The following is a 22910-nucleotide window of genomic DNA, read 5'->3' as shown; positions in this document are numbered from 1 at the left end:
TGATCTGTGTTTCATGAACGTCGTTAAGAATAGAGAATCAAGGATATCTGGTGCCAGAAAATCTTCCTCTATTCCCCAAACTTCATGTTTCCAAGGAAATATTAAAAAAGAAAATCAAAGTTTTGCCCTGGGACTTGACATGGAATCAATGAAAACAGATGTTCAACATCTCGTTCAACTGCTGCTAACGGGACGGAGACCAGCCCCTCACTGAGGCTGAGAAGGGAGCCCTGAGACCACATCTCAGTAGAGGCAGCGTTTTGGAAGTTCCCTAATTGAGCTCTAAAGGTTTCTTTTTCAAGTTTTCTGATGATATCAGAGAGATAGCTTAATGCCTAAAATCTTCTTTCTCCTCCTTCTCCTCTTCCAAAGGTAGGGAGAGAAGGGGGAGGGGCAAAGGGATTTCCAAGCGGGCTCCATGCCCCGCACAGAGCCCAATCCCAGGACCCAGAGATTTCACCTGACCAAAATCAAGAGTCAGATGCTTAACCTACTAAGCGACCAGGTGCCCCGTCTGAGAGCTTGAGAGCAGGAGACATCTCAGTGCCGTCTGTGGCTCATGCTTTAGCACAGGACCAGTGGGAACCCAGAGTTAGCTGCCTGTGAATCCAGAGTAGATGGAACCCAGAGTTCTGGATCAGATAGGTAAAGCAGAGGGAAATTAGGGTTTCTCAGTGGGACATTTTTAGGGCCCAGGTACACTAGGCCTGGAGCGCTCTCTAATACCGAAGGGCAGATAGTCAATCCTTTCTCACAGTATAAAGGTATATGAACTTACCTGTAAAATATTCTCCAAATTCTTGTTCTAGCTTAATTGCACGATCATAGGTTTTCTTGGCTTGTTCCTCTGTTAGACGCTTATTCATCTCCCTGGGAAAATAAGGGTTTGGTATTAGAGCACACAGGCATGTGCCAAATCCTGAAAAATTAAAATGTGTGGCAAAAATGAATCCTGCAGGAAGCACAATGTAATCTTACTAGCAGCTTCCTAGTCCTTATTTAGGACTCTTCTTGGCTGGAATAATTTCAGCAACAAGGACCCCCCTTCCAGAGGGCTCGCCCTCTCAGAGGGCAGCCTCTTGGTTTCACAAAGGCTGAACGTGTCTCTTTAGGACTTCCAGTCACTGGCCTCTGTGCCGTCCTCTGCAGTCACACAGACGAGGACTAAACCCCTTCCCTCCATGACAGGCACTGGGGTCTTTAAATCAAGTGCTCATATATCTCTTGAGGTTACCATTCTTTCAGAATAAACTGTCCTACTTTCTTCATCTCTTCTCTCAATGGATGTGATTTCCAAATGCTCACCTTTCTGGTTACCCTTCCTTGGACTTTGTCCTAGACTGGCTTGACCTCTCTTAAACATGGGACGAAATCTCAAATGAAATCTTGTAGGGGTGGTCCGAGGTGGGGAGAGGAGATGGTGAGAAGGGAGGGGACATCCTCGCAGTCTGTATTTCATCACATCTGAGAGAACTAGACTTGATTGTCGGCAGGGCCTGCCCTCCCGGGAACCGTGGAGTGCTCTGCTCCCCATTTTCCCCATGGGCTGCTGTTCATCTTCAGGGTGCAGCAGGAAGCGGGTAGAGTGGAGAAACAGAAAGGGCTTCCCGAGAATCAGAGAAAATGTGACAGGCCCCTTAGACATTGTGTCTTTCAGGTGGAAGGGGTCTTCTGCGGTTCTCCCGGCTCAACTTCTGCAAAGGGCGAGGCATCTCTACTGCAACAAGAGCCCTGAACACCATCTGGGTTTTTTTGTTTGTTTGTTTGTTTGTTTTTGTTTTTTGTTTTTAAGACTTACTTATTTGAGAGAGAGAGAGAGAGAGAGCAGGGGAAGGGGCCAGCAGACTCCCCGCTGAGCGCAGAGCCATCACCTGACCCTGAGATCTTGACCTGAGCAGAAACCAAGAGTTGGACATTTAACCAACTGAGCCACCCAAGTGCCCTCAACTTCATCTGCTTTTATAATCAAACGGCATTAGGAGGACTGGCTGAGGGAGGCGTGAATAAATGGACACAGAGAGAATTAAACAATCATGCTGTCTCATGAAATACTTCTCAACAGATTATAAGCAATTAACCTCCGTAGCAAACAAGGATAGAGGATCTTGGTAAAGAGTCTCCAATGTTGACTTGGTTTTGTTCTGATAGGAGAATGGGCTATAAAAGAATTATGCCTGGGATTTTCTCTCTCTCTGTCCCTTTCTTTCTCTTAGTCTGTCAACTCTTGCTGTATGTAGGTGCTGCTTAATCACTGTAAGAATATTTATTTGTTTATTTTTTATTTTTAAAAAGATTTTATTTATTTATTTGACAGACAGAGATCACAAGTAAGCAAAGAGGCAGGCAGAGAGAGGAGGAAACAGGCTCCCTGACGAGCAGAGAGCCCAATGTGGGGCTCGATTCCAGGACCCTGAGATCATGACCTGAGCTAAAGGCAGAGGCTTTAACCCACTGAGCCACCCAGGTGTCCCAAGAATATTTAAATCCAACCTCAGGGACAAACTGAGTGGGAAGGAAATGGAAAATAACCCAATCTACTGATTCTAGTGGCAGCTTTATCTTGCCATGTCCTCTAGGTGGTAAAAAATTTCTGCCTACCAAACTGTACTTCTTAAATAAAATTATATTGTCTTCCCATATTTTTTTCATCAAAGACATTTTATTAGTCAAAGACTGACAATGCTTGTCTCTGATCATCTTCTGAACAGCAGCGTGGCTGCTCCAGGCTGATAATAGCCTAGCCAAGGGCAGAGGTACTTTGGTTGGCCCACTGGGATGCATCACAGGGGCACGTAGACTACTGAAAGCATTGCTGCCCTTGCGTGCCCCTGAGGGAGCCAGAGACTGGGGTCTGGGACAGGTGACTTTAGACCATGTCTCTGTGGCCTGACGTAATAAAGGGACTTGAGAAGGTAAAAGAGAAAATCTGAAGTCAGATCCAAAGTTTTGGGGTTCTTTTAAAACCAACTTTTAGTCAAACAGACTTTGCATTATACCGAGACTTTCCCAAGGGGCTTATTTGGGGAAAAAATTTAAAAAACTGAAGTGAGACATTAACATGATTCTTGACAGGATCTGATGGCTGCAACAGAAAAAAAAATAGGAATTTTCTGAACTCTTGATGTTGAGATAAACTCATCTTGTCCCGAGGGATGGTATCTGCGATTCTCCTCCCAAACAGCACTCGTCCTAGAAGCTGTGAGTGAATGTCACCCTTGAGTCCGGAAGATGCTGGGCTAAACCCAGGGATATTTTTCATAGAAAGACAGGATTTTGCTCCAGATGTCAGGAAACCATGTGGCTCTGGATCTTCCTTGACATTCCTGGCTCATGCTAGCCTGTGTTCTCTGAATTCTCTTTGCACTTATTGTAACCATCACTGAATTTCCATTTTTACCCTCTAGCACCTCATCTATTATATTTCTTATCTCCGTATTTAATCTGTGAGTTCACTGAGGGTGGAGACCAGGACCTGTTTATCAGTGTGTGTCATGGAGCCTGGCTCAAGACTTCTTTGTTGAATGAGTAAATGAATGAATGAATCATTTATGTTGACAAATCAACATAATTATGATACGGTTGAAGACAGAAGAAAACATGGGCCACCATGGGAGCAAGAAGGTAAAAGCAGACTGGGGCTGGCAAGGTGAAGAGACACAGGAAAGCTTTCCACTGCCATGGGGTGGGGTGAGGCACAGAGGTCACCTGGTGGCACACTATAAAAAGAACATCTCTTTCCTCCAGAGCCTTGATTTTTATGCTTCCCTGAAGAGTCAGCTATGTATGTGCTAATAAGCTCTGTGGTTTGATGTAGATGATGCACTTGAGAAATACCGTGTGTCATGATGTATCAATGCCTACATGCGACAGCTGCCATGCCTTTGTTCCGGTTGACCTGGTATTCACTCCTCCCCGGGGAATGGGCAAACCATGCCTGCTTTCTTCTGAAATAAAACCCTTGGAAAAGAGGGAGCTGGAAAGTAAACATCCAGCCTATCATAATAGGATCCCATCAGTTTGAATGTCACTGTTACTGCACTTGAGACTCAAGAATATGGCTGCAGCAAATTATTTCAGATTCACGGTCCTCATTGTGGAATCCAGCCATCGGTATGTTTAATTTTCCTTGGCGATAAGTGGCTGTGACAGCGCCCCGAGGCAAAACTGAGTAAGTAATCTCATAGTTGTGGATGGAAGGAGACCTTCTCCTTCCGAGCACCAGATGGGAATGTCTCCCCAATGTCACATGGAGGCAAGTGTGCAACTGCTGTTTCTCCCTCAGGCCTCACCTCCCTGGGAAGCCATTTATCCCACTGCGTATTTATGACGTGAAAACTTACTCTTCAGTTTTCTGAAACAGGCCTTTAAGGTCCTGTAGCCAGGAGGTGAGGGCCATTTTTCTATTCTTCTTCCTAATGTTAGCATTGTTAATAATACTTATGAGGCTCTTTACAGATTATAAATCACTTTCACATAATGAAATGTGTGGTTGCTTAAATTATTATACCCTAGATGAGGAGAGATTTCAAGAATGCTATCAGGTATAATACTACCCAGAACCAGTATTTTATCATCAGCACATATTTTTCTCTGGGCAAAGCTCTGGACATTATAAGTTAACACCTAAATTCTCGGGGCAGAAAGTACTGTCCGTGACCCTGTGGTAAGAACCTTTGTCCATCTTTTATTTATGGGAACATATTCTGCTTTTAAGACACTTCTCCGGCAACTTCCCCAGAGACAGTGGATTTAACTTAATTCTCTTAGGCTGTAGTTGCAGCTGCTGTAGTTTACTGTTTCTTTACTCCAGGATGAGATGTGGAACAGCTGGCTGATACCTTCTGCAAGTAATTGTTTCACCTCTGGGACTAAGTAATTTCCTTTTTTGTGTGTGTTTTTTCCACATGCACTGTTTTCTAGGACTCTGTGGCTCACTTCTGAATCCTGTCAAACACTAAGATCTCGAGGCCCAAATGGAGGCACATTTGAGCAAAGCTCTTGCCAGCACACACACCAGCATTATCTCTTGTGACTTCCTGGAAAGGTAGTTTATGTGTTTTACGATGACAAAATAGTTTTATTCTTTTTACAATGCAGTAACTTGAAAATTTTCACAGTCAGAGCAGCTACTGCTTATGGAGTGCTTACTATATGCTAAAGACCCTATGGGGGGCTTCGTATTCATGTTCATGTTTAACCTTTATACCAGCTGTGAGGTACATATTATTAATGTGCCTAGTTTACAGGAGAGGAACTACATCTCAGCGAGGTCAAGCAACTTGTCTGACGTGACATTAATCGATCAGAAGAAGCAAAAGGGAAAAGGAAAGAGAAAAACCAAACCTAGCCCAACCAATTTTCAAGTCCCTGCTTTCTGGCTACGGCAGCCTCACATTTGTATGGGAGTTGTCTAGAAAGCAGTGCGAACAATTTCTAACAAATCGCCACTGAAAATATGTTACTTTCTAGTCTATCTGGGAGTATTTCCTCAATTTATTTAGTGGCTTTTAAAGAAAGCTTTTTGCCAGTCCTCTGAAAAAGAAAAACCACACACAGAAAATCTGAGTCATACATTTTTGCCTTATTCATAAACGTGAACCAGTATGGAGCTACTGCTTTAAGTTATAGATGTGTTCCTGCTGTGGCACTAAGAAAACTCCCTTTTTAAGGATAGTGGTCTACATACAGGAGGTTTTCATTAAGGAACAGAAGAATTCTATGCTAGAACTAAATGAAATATCAATAGAAAGAGTCTAAAACATTGTCTTCTCCTTTTAGAAAAACCCACATGTTTAAAAAGATTTACTAATGAACTGCTCTCAGAAGAAAGAGACAAGCAAAGATGATTGCTTCCTACCATTTGAAAGCCAAAACAAACCAACTTACCTTCATAACAACAAAATGAAACACACAAACAAAAAAATCACACACACACACACACACACACGAACCAACTTGTGAAATGAACATTAAAATCAAGAAACATTACTGAAGACATGTTAGGGGAATACTGACATTATGCCTCTAGTGGTTCAAAAACACTGCCACATTTTTTTTTTTCAAAAAGGAACTGCTTAAAAAAAAAAACAACAATAGCACTTCTGACTTCTAAGCACTTATGACCAAGAGCTGTCAGCAATGTGCTGTGTCGCATGGAACAGGCGGTGGGTGACGGCCTCCCGTGCCCTCCACTTACATCAAAGGTTCCAGAGATTTGGGCTTAATGAAGATGGCAATGGGATAGAGCTGGGCAACTTGTAACCGTTTGATAGCATTTCCTGACACGTCAAGTATACAGTGTTTGCCCTGGTAGAAAGAGAAGAAAAATATGGAGTTAATCCAGAAAGAGGGACAATAATCCAACCAAAACAAACAACAAAACGAAAAGTGAGTATGTTTTCAAGGAATGTAAGGGATACTGAATCTCTAAAGGCTGAAAAAAGATCTTTGCAAAGCATAAATAAAGGCTGATATTCAGGATCATCACTGAATGCTTCTACAAGTCCCTTACTAAGTGCCTGCCATGGCCATAGAGATTTCACAGGTGTTACCTCAGCTTAAGTTTCTTAAATAAATACCTGATCTTTTGCACAAAGATGGTATGTAGCCTTATGTAATGTGATTGTGTCCACTCATGAAGCTCTCATAAACCATCTCTGAAGATAACCATCAACAAGAAATCCCCAAATCTATGAGGGAGGTATTACCAGCCACATTTTACAGAAGATACGACTAAAGCTTAGAAATAATAAGTAACTTGCCCAAAGTCTCAGTGCCAGAAAAACTCAAAGTCAAGTCTTGAACACTGACAGAACTGTTGGTTGGAATAGATACCTCATTCTCTTATCCTGACCGATGTTAAATCTGGAGGAATAGTAAGCATGTGAATTTGGAACAATCCCACAGATATTTGCTGAGTGCTTCTTGTATCCTGCCTGGATATGCTCAGTCTAGTACAGCTGAGGACGGACACAAAGAGTTTTCACTATTACATCCTTAAATTTCTCGTTTGTTACATGAAAACCCTATTGCAGGTAGCAGGCACGCCTCATTTAACTGGGGTTCCACTGCAATGCGTGCTGAGAGCAAGGAGTTGCTTTATAAAATATTTTGGGAAAAGTAGATACATTTGGCAAACATCATATTCTAACTCCTGGAGAAAAATGGCTTCCTTACCCTGCGGCCCGAAGAACTTTAAAAAAGAAGAGAAAAAGGATATTGTGCAGATAGGAACAGTCCTAAATCAACAGTAGGGGATTAAAAACTTTCTATGAATACTCATGCAAAAACAAAGAGACCAGTGAATACTTGAGCTCTTATGGGAGACATATACTAAGATGGTTCAAATCCTGTATCACTTAAGCAATAAATTCCAAGTTTGCTCTCTGTGAAATGCAACAGCTAAACAACACGTCTAAATGCTGTTCAATTATTCTCTGGCCAGGACATTTCAAGTTAAAAGAGGCTATATTTACATGTTCAAAGGGGAGAATAGACAAAAGCATTCAGGAACTGGTTAGAAACAACATGATAGAGCTTTAAAAACCTAACTTTTGAGAGAAAGGAGGAGATGCAGCTTACTGTATTCTCAGATTGCCCTTAAAATTTCTTGTTTAATTTTTTACCAGTACATGAAAAGGCTATGTCAAATCACATAAAATCAACCCAACAAATATTAATTATATAACAAACAGGATTGGCTCTTAACTCTCTTCTTCCATGAAACTGATCCTCTGTGTTGACAGATTAGGATCTCTCTATAAGCAGTACTTAGAGCCACACTCAAGTGTCTTCCTATCCTGTTCTCTCTTGAACATTTTCTTCTCTTCCATGCCCTTGAAATTAACAATGGGAAGGGTATGGTGGTATTCACACCTCCTCTCAGCTGGAAGTTCTGCCCCTGGAAGCTAGGCCCTAGCCCTCTTCATCTACTTACCCCTCCCCCAGGAGAGTCCTGAGGGCCCCAAGTTTTCAGGGAAATGAAATGAAACTCCTGCTAACAAAAAGAATTGAAGACCTTGATTTAAACAACCAAGAGTACTAAAGCTTCCTTAACACATTCAATGTTGTTTACCGGGGCCAAAGATAAGTGCGTCAAGGACAAAGTGAATCTCCATCAACTTCAAGCTGTTAATTGCCTTTTAGGTTTTTCCCCACAAGTCAGTCAGCATACCTTACTGAGATTAGAACAAAGATTAATGACCTTGCTCTAAAGTCATTCTCCGCTTAGAGGTCTTAAAAGGAATATTTAATCAAAATTTACAACTGCAATTAGGAAAGAGTAATGACCAAAGATGGAGTTTGCCCCTCGGGAGCCTTCTTTAAGGGAGGTGTAAGATGATTGGCGGACATACCCTTTCTGCTACGAATCTCACAGACTGCACACTGGTTCCATATAAGTTGTCATTGTACTGGCCAGCTTCTATGAACTTGTGCTCTTGGATATCTTTCTCCATTTGTTCTCTGGAAATGACAAAGTGGTAGTCTCTGCCATCTACCTCATAGTCACGCTTTGGCCTCGTGGTATCTTTATAAAACAAAAATAATATAAATATATAAATATTTATATATATAAATATATATAAAATAAATATAAATAAAGGTAATTTATATTTATAAACAGCATTTATACCTCTTCTCTTCACCATACCCTCAACATAGATATACAGAATACGTAATATGGAGGACACTGACGTAATGACAGGTACTGGTTAGCCTCCCACTTTAAGCAACTACAAAACTAGACAAAGTGTATGGAGTAGCTACTGTCAGGCATCAGAAGATAGATAAGACAGACAGCACAGGGCTGTGACCTTGAGACTGGAGATGCACACGAGGGGAACTCTCCATTTACTTCACCTCCATTTCCAAGTGGAGGGTCTAGAACTGAAGAAGGTGATTTGCCAGTAAGTTATTAACAACCAGAACAAAAACACAATATTCTACAAAGAAAGATAACTGAATCCAGACTCTCAAAAATGTAGTCTCACCATAAAAAATTAGACAAGCAAAAAAGCAGGAAAATTTGTCATATGTCCAGGAGAGAAAAACTGGACAAACAATAAAAACGTATTTAGGGATTTGAAAGATGTAATACGAGATCATAAAGTCATCAACTCTAACCATGGTTAGAGGTAACTGAAGTTCTTAGTAGAAAGAAAAGGGAAAACAAACCTATCAGTATAAATAAAAGATGTTCAACTATTTCCAATCTTTGACTCAGCTATTTTCTTCCTAGGAATCTATCTTAAAAAATTATCAAAGCTTCAGATAAAGTTTTATCCTTAAAGATGTTCAATATATTAATTTATAAATTATAAATAACTATCACATAATTATAATTATACTTTAATTATAATTCATAAGAGTGAAAAGGAGAGACAACCCAAATACCCATAAATGAGGAATGATTATGACATAATAATCATTTAAAATATTTACATAAAACTTTAAATAATGTTAAGTCAAAGAAACTGTATATATCTAATATGTACCCAATCAGAGGAGAGAATGCATGCATAGAAAGAAGAAAAAGGCAAAAATCTATGAAAATATTAACAATGGTATTATCTCTGGATACTCTGAAAGTCTGTTTATTTTTAATTTTCTAGCTTAACTTTTTTTTCCCGCATTTTCCAGGTTTTGTACAATGAACATATATTGAGCATCATAAAACAGTGCTAATAATTAAAACAAAAGAAAGAGTGCCAGGTGGAGGGGAAAGTGGGAGTGGTCATTAAGGACTGTCTGGGGTTTTTCTTTCTAAGGGTGGAGGGATGCACAGGAGGCTGCTATGAATGGAGTAGGCTTTGACCCGATCATTTCTGTCTGGTCTCTTTCTCAAGATAGGCTCTTTGGCAGGATCTCTTCCCAGAGTCCTTGCCGGTAACAATTTCTTGAGATACAGCAATCATCCTAGTTCCAAGAGATTCCCACTATTCTTAGTTATTCTGGATGACATCTGCAGTGCTGAAATGTACGAGACACTTCAAAGCATGAAGCTTCAAAGATGTACAGAGAGGAAGAAATATTTGTTGGGATAGGTTTAAGAGCTCAGTTGTCTAATAAATTGAAATTCCTTTGGAGGTGGGTGTCTGTTTAAACACACACACACACACACACACACACGCACAGAGCAGAAGGCCTCTCCGTACTTTTATGTGATGTCGTGGGAGTAGGGGTGAATGGGAAGGTGCGGTGTGCAGGGTAGGCAGAGCAGACAGACTCTTAGGGGGCTACACTTAGTGGGACCAGGAGACCCGTGATCCTCCATCAGGGCAAGAAAGCAGATTAAAATCCGTGATGGCCTAGAGGGTAGATGAAAGCTTTACACTAGGCTTCTTGTCTTCATCCTCTCATATTCTAGCACTGTTACCAGCCATGGAAAAGGCTGTTTTGTTTTGGGATTGACACATGGCCCTAAGCCATCCTGAGATGATTTTAATACATGGCTTTGTCTCTGATCTCTCTTATTCTATGGGAAAAGAAGCTTCAGTGAGATATCTATCAGTTTATAAGAACATTCTAATGCCTGTCAATGATTCTATGCTCTTTTAAAGGCCATGGGAGTTACAGGATGAAAAGATTCATCCTGCCTTCTGGGGGGCCACAGTCAGTTTGGAGGACGTATTATACTCACTAAATAGGGAGTACACAACAGCACTGATGAAAAGTGTTAAGCAGAGACAATTAAATAAGATGCTCAGATTTAAAAAAAGATGTTCAGATAATAGGTAACTGATAGTATTTGAATCACTGAAGACACCATTGAGGAACAGAATTACACTTTATTGTCTCAAAGGAAGAGAGCTTTTCTTGCAGCGAAAAGAGAAACGATACTTACGAGGCACACAGGAGCCAAACTTGTCAGGGAATTCAGATATCAAGTCGTCATTGATCCGATCCTTCATGGGGCCCAGGATAATCACTGGCCGGGTATAGTTTACTGCAGAGAGGGAAAGATCCAAATGAGGGGGAAAGACGTGGACAGGACCGCACAACTGCTCTGCCCAGTCTTAAGGTGAAATTACCAAACAGAACCGCTGAGGGCTTTACATCATTGTGTGAGTTGCCCGTACAGCCTTGCAGGAGAAATTGGTGTTTAACACTCGGTATGCTGGCTGTGAGTACTTTCTGGAATTTAGCAACAGGGAAAAGCAACTGCAGGATCTGTCAATGAAAAGAAATGTTCGGAGGGGTTTTGCTTACTCTTAAGTTATGCCTACACAATGTCAAAACAACTACTGAATTTAGTCAATTGCGTGGGAGAAAAAAGATTCCAAAGTAGCTCTCTGGCCATTGTTTAGATAACGACTTTAAGAAGTAATTGTTAGCATAATGACACCTTATGTTTTTATAATTTGTTTTCCTCAGCTCAAAATGCTCCCTATTATAGCTCTGCTAGAGTTTTCCCAATTTCTGTGCAACACGAAGGCAGAAGGAACTCTAAAGTCCATTTGGTACCATTCCTCCTCCAACTCTTGAATTTTCTCTGCAATATCCTTGTCCATAGCCATTAGCCTCTGTATAAAGGCCTCCCAGAAAAAGAAATGGAGCCGTCTAGAGGATGGCTTGTATCTTAGGTCGGGTGGGCTAGAAAGATTTTATCCATTTGTCCTGTAGGTGGGGCTGTTTAGTGACTCGAAGGTGCTCCTTCCACTCAGGACCACTCATCTGGAGGACTGCCCCTTCCTCCTGGGAGCTGCCCCTGTCCCTGGTTAGCAGGGAAGTTGTTCGTGCCAAAGAGAGAGCACAATCTGGGCTGGGGACAGTCGGATATTAAGCACAGCTCATCCTCCTTAATCCTTCACTCTTTGGCTCCTCTAATGGTGTCACCTGATATGGCCTGGAAATCAGGAACCAGAGCATGCTGGGAAACTTACTTTCCTGCCTTGTGACAGGCTCATAAGAAAGAATGAAGTCTTCTTGCCCTCCTGAGAAGAGAAGAAAGGAAAATTACAGTGAACTAACAACCAGTCATATCCCACAGATCCCAGCCACAAGCCCTGCTCTGAAATACAGGGAACAGACACAATTCAGGGTTCATTTTCCTTGCTTGCTCTCCTGGAGCCATTCCAAAAATCCCTCAATCCTCATAAAACTCCAGCACTATGATAATATCAGATTCTCGAAGGTTATAACTATCGGTCATGATGGAGACTAGCCACCTGCAGTTCACCAGAGCAGTGACCTATGAGACTGCCTTCTGTCTGACACTGAGGAGTAGAGCTCCTATTACTTACACTTAAAACGAAACCATTTAGTTCAAGCTCATCCAATAGTTTGCTGCTAAATTATCAGAATTTCTGGACCTTTTATTTCATCTTCTATTTTATTTCCCAAAGAAGCATATTGGCCAAAAGCAAGTGTCTGCTTGGTTCATTTATGTGACAAGAACTCCATCAGCATAAACCTCAGGACACTGAAGATTTTATTCTACTGTTAATTCATCAGGAAAATGCTGGGTCAGTTCCGGAAGATAAAAAATTTGAGGAGGACCTTAAATCACTGATCAGAATGGCTACTACATCTAGTCTATCATCTTTGGAAAGAGAACTGAGGAAGATAATGCAGTAAAAGTGTCAGGCCCTTCAGTGACATTTGCTACAAGCCTTCTGATTCAAGGGGGCCTCAAGTCAACTGATTACCATGGCAAGTCAATTGGCTTTAGGCAATTATTTTTTCAAACATCTGTGTTGCCCAGTTTATTAACTGGGTTTAGCCAAGATCAGCTGTTAACCCAGAGGATCTACTCCTTTCTTTGCATTAGGCCCAGGACTGTGTTTTAGTCCTGGGTACTAGGATACTAGTTAAGGGATATTGGAAAGGACTTCCTGTATGCTGTTTTACATAGGAGTGCTCTCTGAAACCACCAAAGGACAACACAACTCATTGCTTTATCTGCTCATCCCCCTTGAAACACATTCCATCTGCCAATGTGCTCCTCCTTTAACAGATAGCACCATGAAAGGTGAGTTAATTTCATAAAAGGAGTTAATATTACAGATAGTTTTGATAATGACAACCAGTCTGGAGAAGTAGGCAATATGTGGATAAAGCTCTGAAGTACAGAGGGCTTCCCTGCACCCAGGTAGCTGGGATGGGGCAGGGTGAGAGTGTCTTACTTTTTTGAGCATGAGAAATGGCCCCAGGCCCAAGTCACATCTCTCCTCACCTTTAGGCAGGCTTACTCTGAGAATGGCCCTGCTAGCTAAGCTACTTCCTCATGGCAAGGAGAACAAGCCTTGATGGTCCTTCTCAGTGACATCTACTCATGGCTCCTCCAAGAACATTCAGGGACTTTTCTACATCTGGAGTGTGGTATGTGAGGAGTCAGAGTCACATTTTTTTTTTTTTTTAATTTGGGAAACTATGATTCCCTTTTAATAAACGAAAGAGCTGAAATTTAGTCTAGGCCAAAAAATAATGAAGGTGATTGACTGCTAAGATCCACAGTTATCTAAAGCCTGAGATATGTAGAGGTCATAGGATCTCAGAAGGTAAGTGTAAAAATGGCAGGGGACAAAGCATATTAGGGTTAGAAACATGGCCAGTGAGTACTGTGGTGTGTGACTGCAACTTCATGGGGAGAGCTTTATGGACTAATATGTGAGAGGGGACTTCTGAGCACAGGATAACAAAGCTTTCAAACATCAGGAGATACTTATGCCTCTCTACCAGACTGGGGACCCCATAGGCGAGGACTGGCTTTCATTTACCATGGCATCCCCAGGGCTCAACCCAGAGAAAAATGTCAATGAATTTACATTCTGATTTTAGTGGTAGGAAATGGGATGAGTAATGAGGCCAAAGATAGGTTTTCCTTTGTGTTCCTGTCTGTATGCTTTCACTCTGGGAAGTGTGGTTTTCTCTAAATAAATATAACACGTCATGTTCCCATAGGAATCTTTTCCCAATGTCCTTACAAATCATTCTGATGGGCTATTCTAAAGGCAAGCTTTAAATAAAATATTTGGTGACGGTATGTTTCATTCGTGATTCAGAAAAGTAGGACAAAGCAACACAGCTTTGGTTAACTTTGTTGGAGAGTCCTGTAGTTCTTCTGGTTATCTGTTGCATTTGGCTTTCCTTTCTAACTTACAAAAGGCCCTGGTTCTTGTTCAGAGCAGGAAGGCTGGCAGATGGCAGTGGCGGCATCCTTACGTCAAGGCCCATCCCACTTCTAAAGACCCTGTGACAGTCAGGGACAGGGTTAGGAGTAGCTGACCGGCAGGGGAGCTGGGGTGGATGGGATTATGTCACAACTGCGATCTCAACACGTTAAACCAATTTTTCTTTTCATGTTCGGGAATGAAAAGCCCTATGGGTAATGGGAAGGAGACTAAGAGGGGGAGGGGAAAAAAAGCCACAGCAATGGAGGTAAGATAATTCACGTCTGTATGGCCATAAAGGGCTTTCACAACCATTGCTGTTTTTCATAGTTATTTCTGTTGAGGTAGATGCTCTGATGATCCCCACTTTACAGATGAAGGAGCTGAGGCTCAAAGGTGTTAATGGGGCTTGTTGTTTTCAGTCGGGAAGTAGTGGGAGTCGAGATGTAAATCCACATCTTTTTGGACTCCTCATTGAGTGGATGGGAAGAGATGGAGAATTTTCTGATGGGACTGCGATGGAGGGGCAAACCTTACCCTATGTACAAAGAATGGGTGGGCGAGTCACTGGGAGGCCAGAAGAGGCTCCATCTGTAAACACCAGCTGTGGTTTTTTTTTTTTTTTTTAAATGCCGCTGTGTCATCTCCATACAGAGTCATCCTCAGTGGATTTCCTATTTTTTGCTCAGGAGGTGTTGGCACTTAGAAATAACAGCTGACAAATAGGTACAAACTATTACTCGGTCTTGTTCTGGCAAGGGCCCGGCTGGCCGTGGGAGAGCAGCACAGAGCCGGGCGCAGACAGCTGCAGCGGTGGGACAGTCGGCGGAGGCGTCTGCCCACAGTCTCCACGAGACGCTCTGGGTCTGAACTGGAAGCAAGTCACAAGAGGAGGGACACGGAGGGAGACCCTCCCATGCCCAGATGATGGAGAAAAGCAACTTGGTGTTCTTTAGGAATTTTTGGAAACGAGAGAAGGGAGAGGACGGAAGGGCAGTACATTTAATGTTCTAAATGTAGTGTTCAGTGCCTGCTTGGGGTGATTCTTAAGAAGAAATCAGGTTCTTAGAGGCACGGAATGTTAGCTTTGGAGCTCACAGGGTTCCTAGACGGCGACTACGTGGCACATGGTGTCACTGCCCCATTCCATGCCCTTGGGGGGCACCACAGATTGATCACTGCCCACATTACCGCTGGGCCTCCATCCTGGCCTCGATACTTTTCAGTACAATTCTTCTGGCAGCTATCACCCATTGGTCAAACCCGGGATCTTGGTTCAAATCTGCTTGCCATCTGTGCTCTGACTCAAGCTGCTCAGTTTACAAAGGAGAGGACTGAGGTTCAAAGATGATGAGTGATTTCTTCAAGATTGCATAGTGAATTAGTGTTTCAGTGTCTCCACAGGACGTTCAGAAGATTAAATCCGTTACTGTACATAGAACTCTTAAAGCCAGGCTTACTGCACAGTTAATGCAATATAAAGGTTTCTGCTTGTATTAATTTGATAGGTGGTATGGAATAGTTGAAAAGTACTGGGTAAAGCATGAGGCAGCTGGCATTACAAACCGTCTGGAAGAGGGACAGGGTAAGGAATTCAGAAGCAGAATATCTCGGCTGGTCTTCCAGAATGCCCCTCTACCGTGCACTCTCGTAAAGCTTTAGCTTCCTCATCCGTAAAAGGGCGTGTTAACCTGAGACATATCTCAGTTTTGTTGCAGAAATCAAATAAAAGAAAATAGATAATGAGAAACTGCCTTATAAAGGCAACTAGAGGAAATACAAGGGCCATAATTGAAGACAGCAGAGAAAGGAGAAGAATATGGGCGTCACTTTGATAAATCCCAATGGAAAAGTATTGTGTCTCCTCTGATCAGCATTTAGTCCCACTCAGATCGCTCCTTCAAGGTCCGTGTTTTGAAACTCTTATGTAACTATGAACACCGATAGGTTATGGAGATAATCAGCAGTTCCCCGGTCCCCATCGTGATGTAAAGAACTTTGTGAGCTTTGAGGAAGGCAGGTCTCAGCTGCAGACATTTGCAGTCTCCGTTATACCTATATGGTCTATTACTGTGTCCTAATACAAGGGCATCTGAAAGCTAGGATATTAAAACAGCCACAAGTACAAGCCTGTACTGTACGACTTTGTTGACAGACAGAAATCTGCAACTAGTCCTTAATTAAGATAGTTGTGAGGGGATATTTCACATAACTATGCGCTGTAATTAACTGCAGTTTAGCTAGTGCTCAATATAGCCGGACTTTGAAAAATTCTATTTTATAATCCCGAGATGGCACAGGAAAGGTCAGGGCTGTTTATTAGAAACCGAAGTTTGTGTATGTGTGTGTGTGTGTGTGTGTGTGTGTATCTCAGGTAATGTATGAGGCTTTCAGTTAGGGTTGTCACAACACATATTTCCAAGATGCAGTGTGAATTATGCCTCTGGAGCGATGAGACATAGTGCTCTGGGACTCTGCTCCTAACCACTGACCATTTTTTAAAGCACTGTGTCCCAGAGTGGACATGGAATGGTTCTAAGAGTGAAAAAGAAAAAAAAAAAAACCAAAAAAACAAACAAAACAAAACAAAACAAAAATAACACCTGGACACCAGTGGGAAAAGGTCTTTTTGGTCTTTGTTTATACTGCTATCCACAAAACATAAAAGTTTCTTATAATTACAGCAAAACCCAGGAATTCAGTAGAAAACTGCAGCTCATGTTGATTTCCAAGTGGCAATTTTCTGGAAACAACATTTGTTCCAAGTCTCTGGGCTTGCCTGGAAAGTTCCTTCCTTAACCTACTGAGCTGGCATGCCCCTCAACGAAGCTCAGCTCAAAGGGCACTTTCTCTCTGAAATCATCTCTGAAGCCCCTACTAATCTTGAACCAGGCCTTTTCCTTAGAAACTGCTACATGTTGCGCATTTTTGTTGTTGCTGCTGTTTATCGATACCTCTCCCCACGGTGTGTGTGATGAGTTCTAGAGTTGTTTGAGGTTCATACTGGGTCTCATGGTGCCTTTGAAGAGAGCATGATATATGGTGCATGCTGAATGAATAAAGAAATATTTCTCTTTAATTCCTTGTACTTCCATCCTGGGGAGAGAAATATTTTTTTCCTCTAAGCTGTGACAAAGGCTGTTCTTACTTTCATTCATTTGTAAAGCAAGCAATCTGTGTGGTGATGGTAACCTCAGATGAAACCCAAACTAATGCTGATTACTGGACTCCACATTTGCTCTCGTAATATCATAAAGTCCAGTTCCAATTCTTCTCTCTTCTCATAGATGATTCAAGGGGCTTGCAAGTGTTCCTTTTTTTTACTCATTAAGTATTTGTGTGAACCTACTATTTGATAATGAAGAGTTACTGATGTCATCCTAGAACATCACTACCAAAACCCCTGTACACAGCTGAAAGCTTTGGCCCAGTTTTTCTAACTTAATGATTCTGGGAAGAACATTCCTACCCATGAAAGAGAAAAGAGGGGCCCCTGAAAAGGATTTCCAAAGGAAAAGGTAGTTCTTGTATATACTTTTCATAAAAAGAATTGAAAGAACAAGGTATGATGTTTCCCCTTTCTATACTTGTGTCTGCACGATAGAAATACAATACTTAGACCTGCACATCAAAGAAACTAGGGTTATTGGTCCCACAAAACTCAACAAAGTTCTTTTTTTCCTTATACTAAGTTGAGGTACCTCAGGTGTCAGGAAGGCAATCTTTGGTCACTTCTTCTTAGCCTGGTATCTCTTTGTTTTAAAATTAAATGAAGGGAAGGGGGAGGCAAGTGTTTTGCTAAGTTGGGATAATCTTGAAATTCTAAGAGTTGGAAGAATGCAAGAATGTGAAGGGTCACGTTGAGAAAAAGAACCCTCTGATTCCTGTCACCAAGACTTGTCAGTCTTCTGAGGAAGAAAATTAGGTGGTTCTCATATTATTTGACTTATTGAGGATATCTCATTACATTTTTTGTTTCCACTTCATTCTGTACTACGTTTCGTCTTCCTCCTCCGGCCCCTACCTCTCTCAGCCACCTTTCTTCTTTTGTTTTTTTTTCTATTTGCTACCAATCTGAATCTATGAAACCTTTCTCAAAATCCACATTGAATTGGTCATATTCCAAGAGTACCAGTTGGGACTCCACCACAAAAAAGGCACGGTTTTATAAAGTACCATGCTTTCATGGGAGAGCAAAAACAGAAACTCTTTTAGTTTTTAATTAATACCTGAGGGAAGCTTGAGGGGAGACAAAAATCCCAACCAATTTCTGGCATGGTGGCTGTGGGTCAATTGTATTGGGACTGTACTTTTCTAATATCCTCAGTAATCACTTTTTGAGTAACCCATTTCACTAAGGAGGACAAATAACTATTACAGAAGTTGTAAGGATCCCCGTGGTAATATGTACCTATGATAGTCACCCAAACCCAGTAAGTAGGTGGTAAGAAACCACATGAATGCATCAAAGGGATGTGCTTGGTGTTTGGTGAACATTTTTATACACTAAGCAAATGGCTTGAGGTGACCAAACAAAGATAAAGATCAGGAACAATTTTTAGTTACCTACCTTTTCAGAAAGTTAAGCTTTCTGATCTAAGATTTATTCACTTTCCAAAATAAAATAAAATAAAATAAAATAAAATAAAATAAAATAAAATAAAATAAAATAAAATAGTGAGTTCCTTTACCATTAGAGGATGAAACTTTTTCATCACTTCCCAACCATGAGAAATATAAAGTTATATATATCATAGTATCTGCCTTCGAATATTAACCAAGGAGAGAAGAGATATAAAAGTTCACACTCCATTTAAAAGGAACACAGTAATTTTGCAAGATTTCTGTTGGAAAGGGAAGACGGCAACAGAAAGAAAAAGGCAAAATGAGAAGGTAAAGAAAACCACGATGACTTTTCCACCACCCTGCAGGGAGTTTTAATTACTGTAGGGGGTAGAATGTCCAAGTCCGCCAGGCTGAGCCTCACCCCCACCTTCTCTGGGAGAACCGCATCACCAGCCACAGCCAGCTGAAGCGGGAACTGTTTGTGGTTACCAGCAAGCCCGCTACTGCTTGCACTCAGCACAGAGGAGTCCCCAGACGGCCCTAATGTCTTTTGAATCTTTCCACATCACACGACGATTTCATGTCAAGCCATTTGCTTTGGATGAGGATGATCAAGGGCAGCAATTAAAACACAACCAGAGCAAAAACGGGCAATGACCACCACAGGCAATGGAGCAATCGCAAAGAAAAGAACCACAAACCAAAGCAGTAACTTACGGTAGCTACTTTCGCTATCGCTGGCATTAGAAGAGACATGTTCTGCAAGAACAGCACAGCAAATTAAAGAGATACCAAGCACTGGAGAGCAGCCAACGTGAAAGAATAACACTCATGCAAGGCTACTACAAGTGTAAGCGGGAGGCACGGGAAAGGCTGCGGAAGAGGTGGCATTAAGAAAACTCAGATACGGTACAAAAGATGAAAACTTTATCTCCACATTATAGGAAGCTACTACTTGATTGTTGTGTCTTCTTTTTAGCAAACAGGAAAGTACCTTTAATTGCAAAAAAAAAATACAGAACGTCAATCTAAGCACTTTTGTTTTCCCGCAGACTCTGCTCCATTCACATGGGCCTGGTTTTCCAGTTTCGTGTGACAAAGGTCCATCTGTCTCAGCTGGATGTTTCCTGACGCTAAGGTCAGAAGCTTCTGGTGTGTAGCCACTGTTGGCTTACAAGGTTTTTGTTTCTCTGTGTTAGCCTTTAGGGATTTGGGGGGAATACCGCATTTCAGATTGCCAGGTAGTCCCGGGGACCCGGTGAAATTTATTTCTATGTAAATATTTCTTAAACAAATTCTCAGGATAGAAAGGGACAGTTGGAAGATTTTTCCTGCGTCAGTGAATGAGGAGAAAATTTTGAAGGAAGAAATGAGTTGCTGAAAAATGGTTTATGAATTAGTTCAGTATTTTCCGGATTTTATTTTAAGATTCTTGCTTGGATAGCTATTAGGTTTTAGAGAAATGAAACAGGCAGGTGATAAGTGGTCCAATACCAAGCACAGGTCCTGGCATGAAGTATGCTTTTAATTCATGTTGAATAACTTGCTTGTATGGTGATATTTCAAAATTTTTTTTCCCATAAAAACACAGTTTGGCTAACATAACAGCGATGTATATGCCAGAATTAGAGCTTTTATTTCCAAAAGTCATTTCATTTGTACCCTGTATTAAGTTCTAGAAGATACATTCATTATCGTATCAAGTCCTTTGTCTATCCGGTTAATTAAATGAAGAATATATGACTGATTTCTGAAGCTCATTAGCAATAACCAGGCTTTTAAAAAGTGGCAACAATTGTTCATTTTTAGAAAAAGCAAAAGAATATAGAATACAATTCTCCAAAAAAAGTACTTTAAAATGCATTTCATATTATAGATTGCCACCCATTGGATGGATTAGTCTTTTTTTTTTTTTTTTTAGGCTTTACTGAAGTGTAATTGACAAATGACAATACTTTTAAAGTGAACAATGTGATGATGGGATTCACGTATACATTGTGGAAGGATTCTCACAGAGTTAATGCATCCTGGAAGGATTCGTTTTAGAGAATAAAACTAAGGAAAATCAAAACTTGGGCTAAAATCACACTAATCATTTCTCTTTGTGTCGCTAATTTAGGCATGCATTTTACAAGTACAGAGGGGCACTAGGGAAAGAAGTGTGAATGACAGAGGGCAAATTTATTTTGTTGTTGAAAAAAAGTCAAGGTACACACCCAACAAAGGTGTATCTTCATATACATGATTATCCTAAGTACCCAGAATTGGAGATGACAGGTCCTTGCTGTTGGGTTTTTTTTTTTTAACTTTTAAAATAACTGAGAATAAAGCTACACTATCTATGCATGTTTTACTTAACCAATCTCTCTTAGTATCAAGAAATTGTATCACAGAATTTTTCCATTGTGTAGGTAAAGAGAAATTGAAAATACGTTCCAGCCAAAGTCCAAATGATGGCTGACAATAGCATTAATTGGCAAATAACTTCACCTACTGAAATCTGTTCAATTTTTTAAAAAGCAAAACAAACATTTGCACATTCTGGATTTAAAAGGTCATCGCTCATATTTTTGACATTCTAATAGCAACTACTTTTCAGTGATGTTCCTTTATTCACAATATATTAAAATGCTTCTCCTCCGCACCCCACCCCCATTGAAAATCAGATGGTACCCCAGAACCTGGTGGTACTGGGTACCATCCAGATAATACTGAAATCAACACCTGAACTTCAGCCACTAATTCAAGAAGAATTTCATGACATATCCCACAGACAACTCAAAGATAAAGTTTTCATCTTTAAAAAGATCAGTACTCTTAATCAGATTTTGTTTTCTGTATCTATATCTTTAAAAAGTCTAAAATAACACTCTGAGGGATGAGGCGTATCATTACACAGGGTTCAGTAACGGCTCTTGAAAACAAAGTCCAGCTCAATGCTATTTTGTTTTATACAAATGAAATGAACAGCTTCTAAAAATATTGCCCATAGCTGTTAAATTAAAACAAAACAAAATAAACAAGAAAATGAGCATGTGATACAGTTGCAAAAGACACAAAACTGTTCTTATTTCATTGGTGCCTATACAATGGAGTTAGTGTTAAAGAAAGAAAAATCATAGCACAGTGTATTAACATAGGATTATTAATTTTTATTGCTTAGTGCAATGAGACACAGACTAAAGGCATTAATAACTAGAAAATTTAAAGGTTTAATATACTTTATTCTATAGTCTATACTACAAAATGAAGACCTGATTATGTAATGCAGCTAATAAGTGACTGATAGAAAAACATATTAATACATATCTAAAACGTTATCATACAAACGTTTCAAGCAGGATCACTGCAAGTCAGAAAGAAAAATCAATCATAGTTAATAACAAAGAATTATCCATGGAAGATCAAATAGCTTACTGTTTATTTTTTGAGAAGTCATGTTCCCTTTGACAATAAAATAGCTCCTTTACTGCTAGCAAATTACGACCCAATTACAGATGTCGGCAAGGTCATTAAATATTTCTGGCTACCAAGGCAGAAGAAAGGACGTAAAGTGCATTTCTGCTTTCTTGTTCTAGAACATTTAGCTCACCCTTTCTTTCAACATGGCTTCTTGCTCTCTGGGAGGTGTTAGGCGGTAAGAGCAAGGGATGCCATGGTTGGCATTGTGACCATGTTGGCCACATCATGTGGTCAGAAAGGGAAGGTGTGAACTGCAACAGAAGTTACAGTGCCTGACACACTTGGCTTTTAAATGCTGACATGCAGAACAAAACGGTTGAAATTACTCTGTAGGAGCATTCACAGCTAGGTAACATAAAACTCGTATCTTGTGCATGCTAGGAGTGAAAGGCCCTCAAGAAAAGGAACAAAAGCCAAACTCAAAAGGAAAGGAAAAGAAAAGAAAAGTTACAGTGACCATTCCTGGGAACTTACTCAGAGTCTTTGTTCCATAACCGTCGTCACCTAATCCGGGGATGTCCTGCATGGAAGTCCCCAGAGAGAGCAATGAGAGAGGAAGAACAGCCACGGAAGAGGAAGGAAGAAGTCAGTGGAGTTGAAATGGATACTACCATGACAGACCGTGTTGCCTAAGCAATCTGGATCCTCCTCTTTCTTCTTTTGAAACAACTTTCACCCAAACTCCCTGGGCTGAGACACAAAGATTTGTAAAGCAACTCAAAAGATGGTGAGTTTAAGGAAAAAAAAAAAAAAATCAGAAGACTGTTAGAG

At 40.8% G+C, this 22910-nt stretch overlaps 1 protein-coding gene across 30 annotated transcripts in view; it reads right to left on the bottom strand.

Annotated features, from left to right (window-relative positions):
* The window catches only part of DLG2 (discs large MAGUK scaffold protein 2), a gene marked incomplete at its 3' end in the record, with an annotated part of 2041616 nt that overhangs the window by 5843 nt on the left and 2012863 nt on the right, over positions 1–22910 (bottom strand). For 10 of the 30 annotated variants that reach the window (XM_082682853.1, XM_082682879.1, XM_082682883.1 and 7 more), the window contains 6 exons: positions 19395–19436; positions 11883–11933; positions 10844–10945; positions 8355–8527; positions 6197–6306; positions 779–870 (listed from right to left, as the gene is read on the bottom strand). In XM_082682853.1, coding sequence (XP_082538979.1) covers positions 779–870; positions 6197–6306; positions 8355–8527; positions 10844–10945; positions 11883–11933; positions 19395–19436 — 570 coding nt within the window. Of the gene's footprint in view, positions 1–778; positions 871–6196; positions 6307–8354; positions 8528–10843; positions 10946–11882; positions 11934–19394; positions 19437–22613; positions 22660–22910 lie in introns of all 30 variants that reach the window. The other 20 variants (XM_082682878.1, XM_082682881.1, XM_082682861.1 and 17 more) reach the window with 3 other exon arrangements.

Source organism: Mustela nivalis (genome assembly GCF_964662115.1).
Source record: "Mustela nivalis genome assembly, chromosome: 9".
NCBI lineage: Eukaryota > Metazoa > Chordata > Mammalia > Carnivora > Mustelidae > Mustela > Mustela nivalis.
Note: the sequence above shows the minus strand (reverse complement) of the source record. Positions and strands in the feature narration are given on the sequence as shown.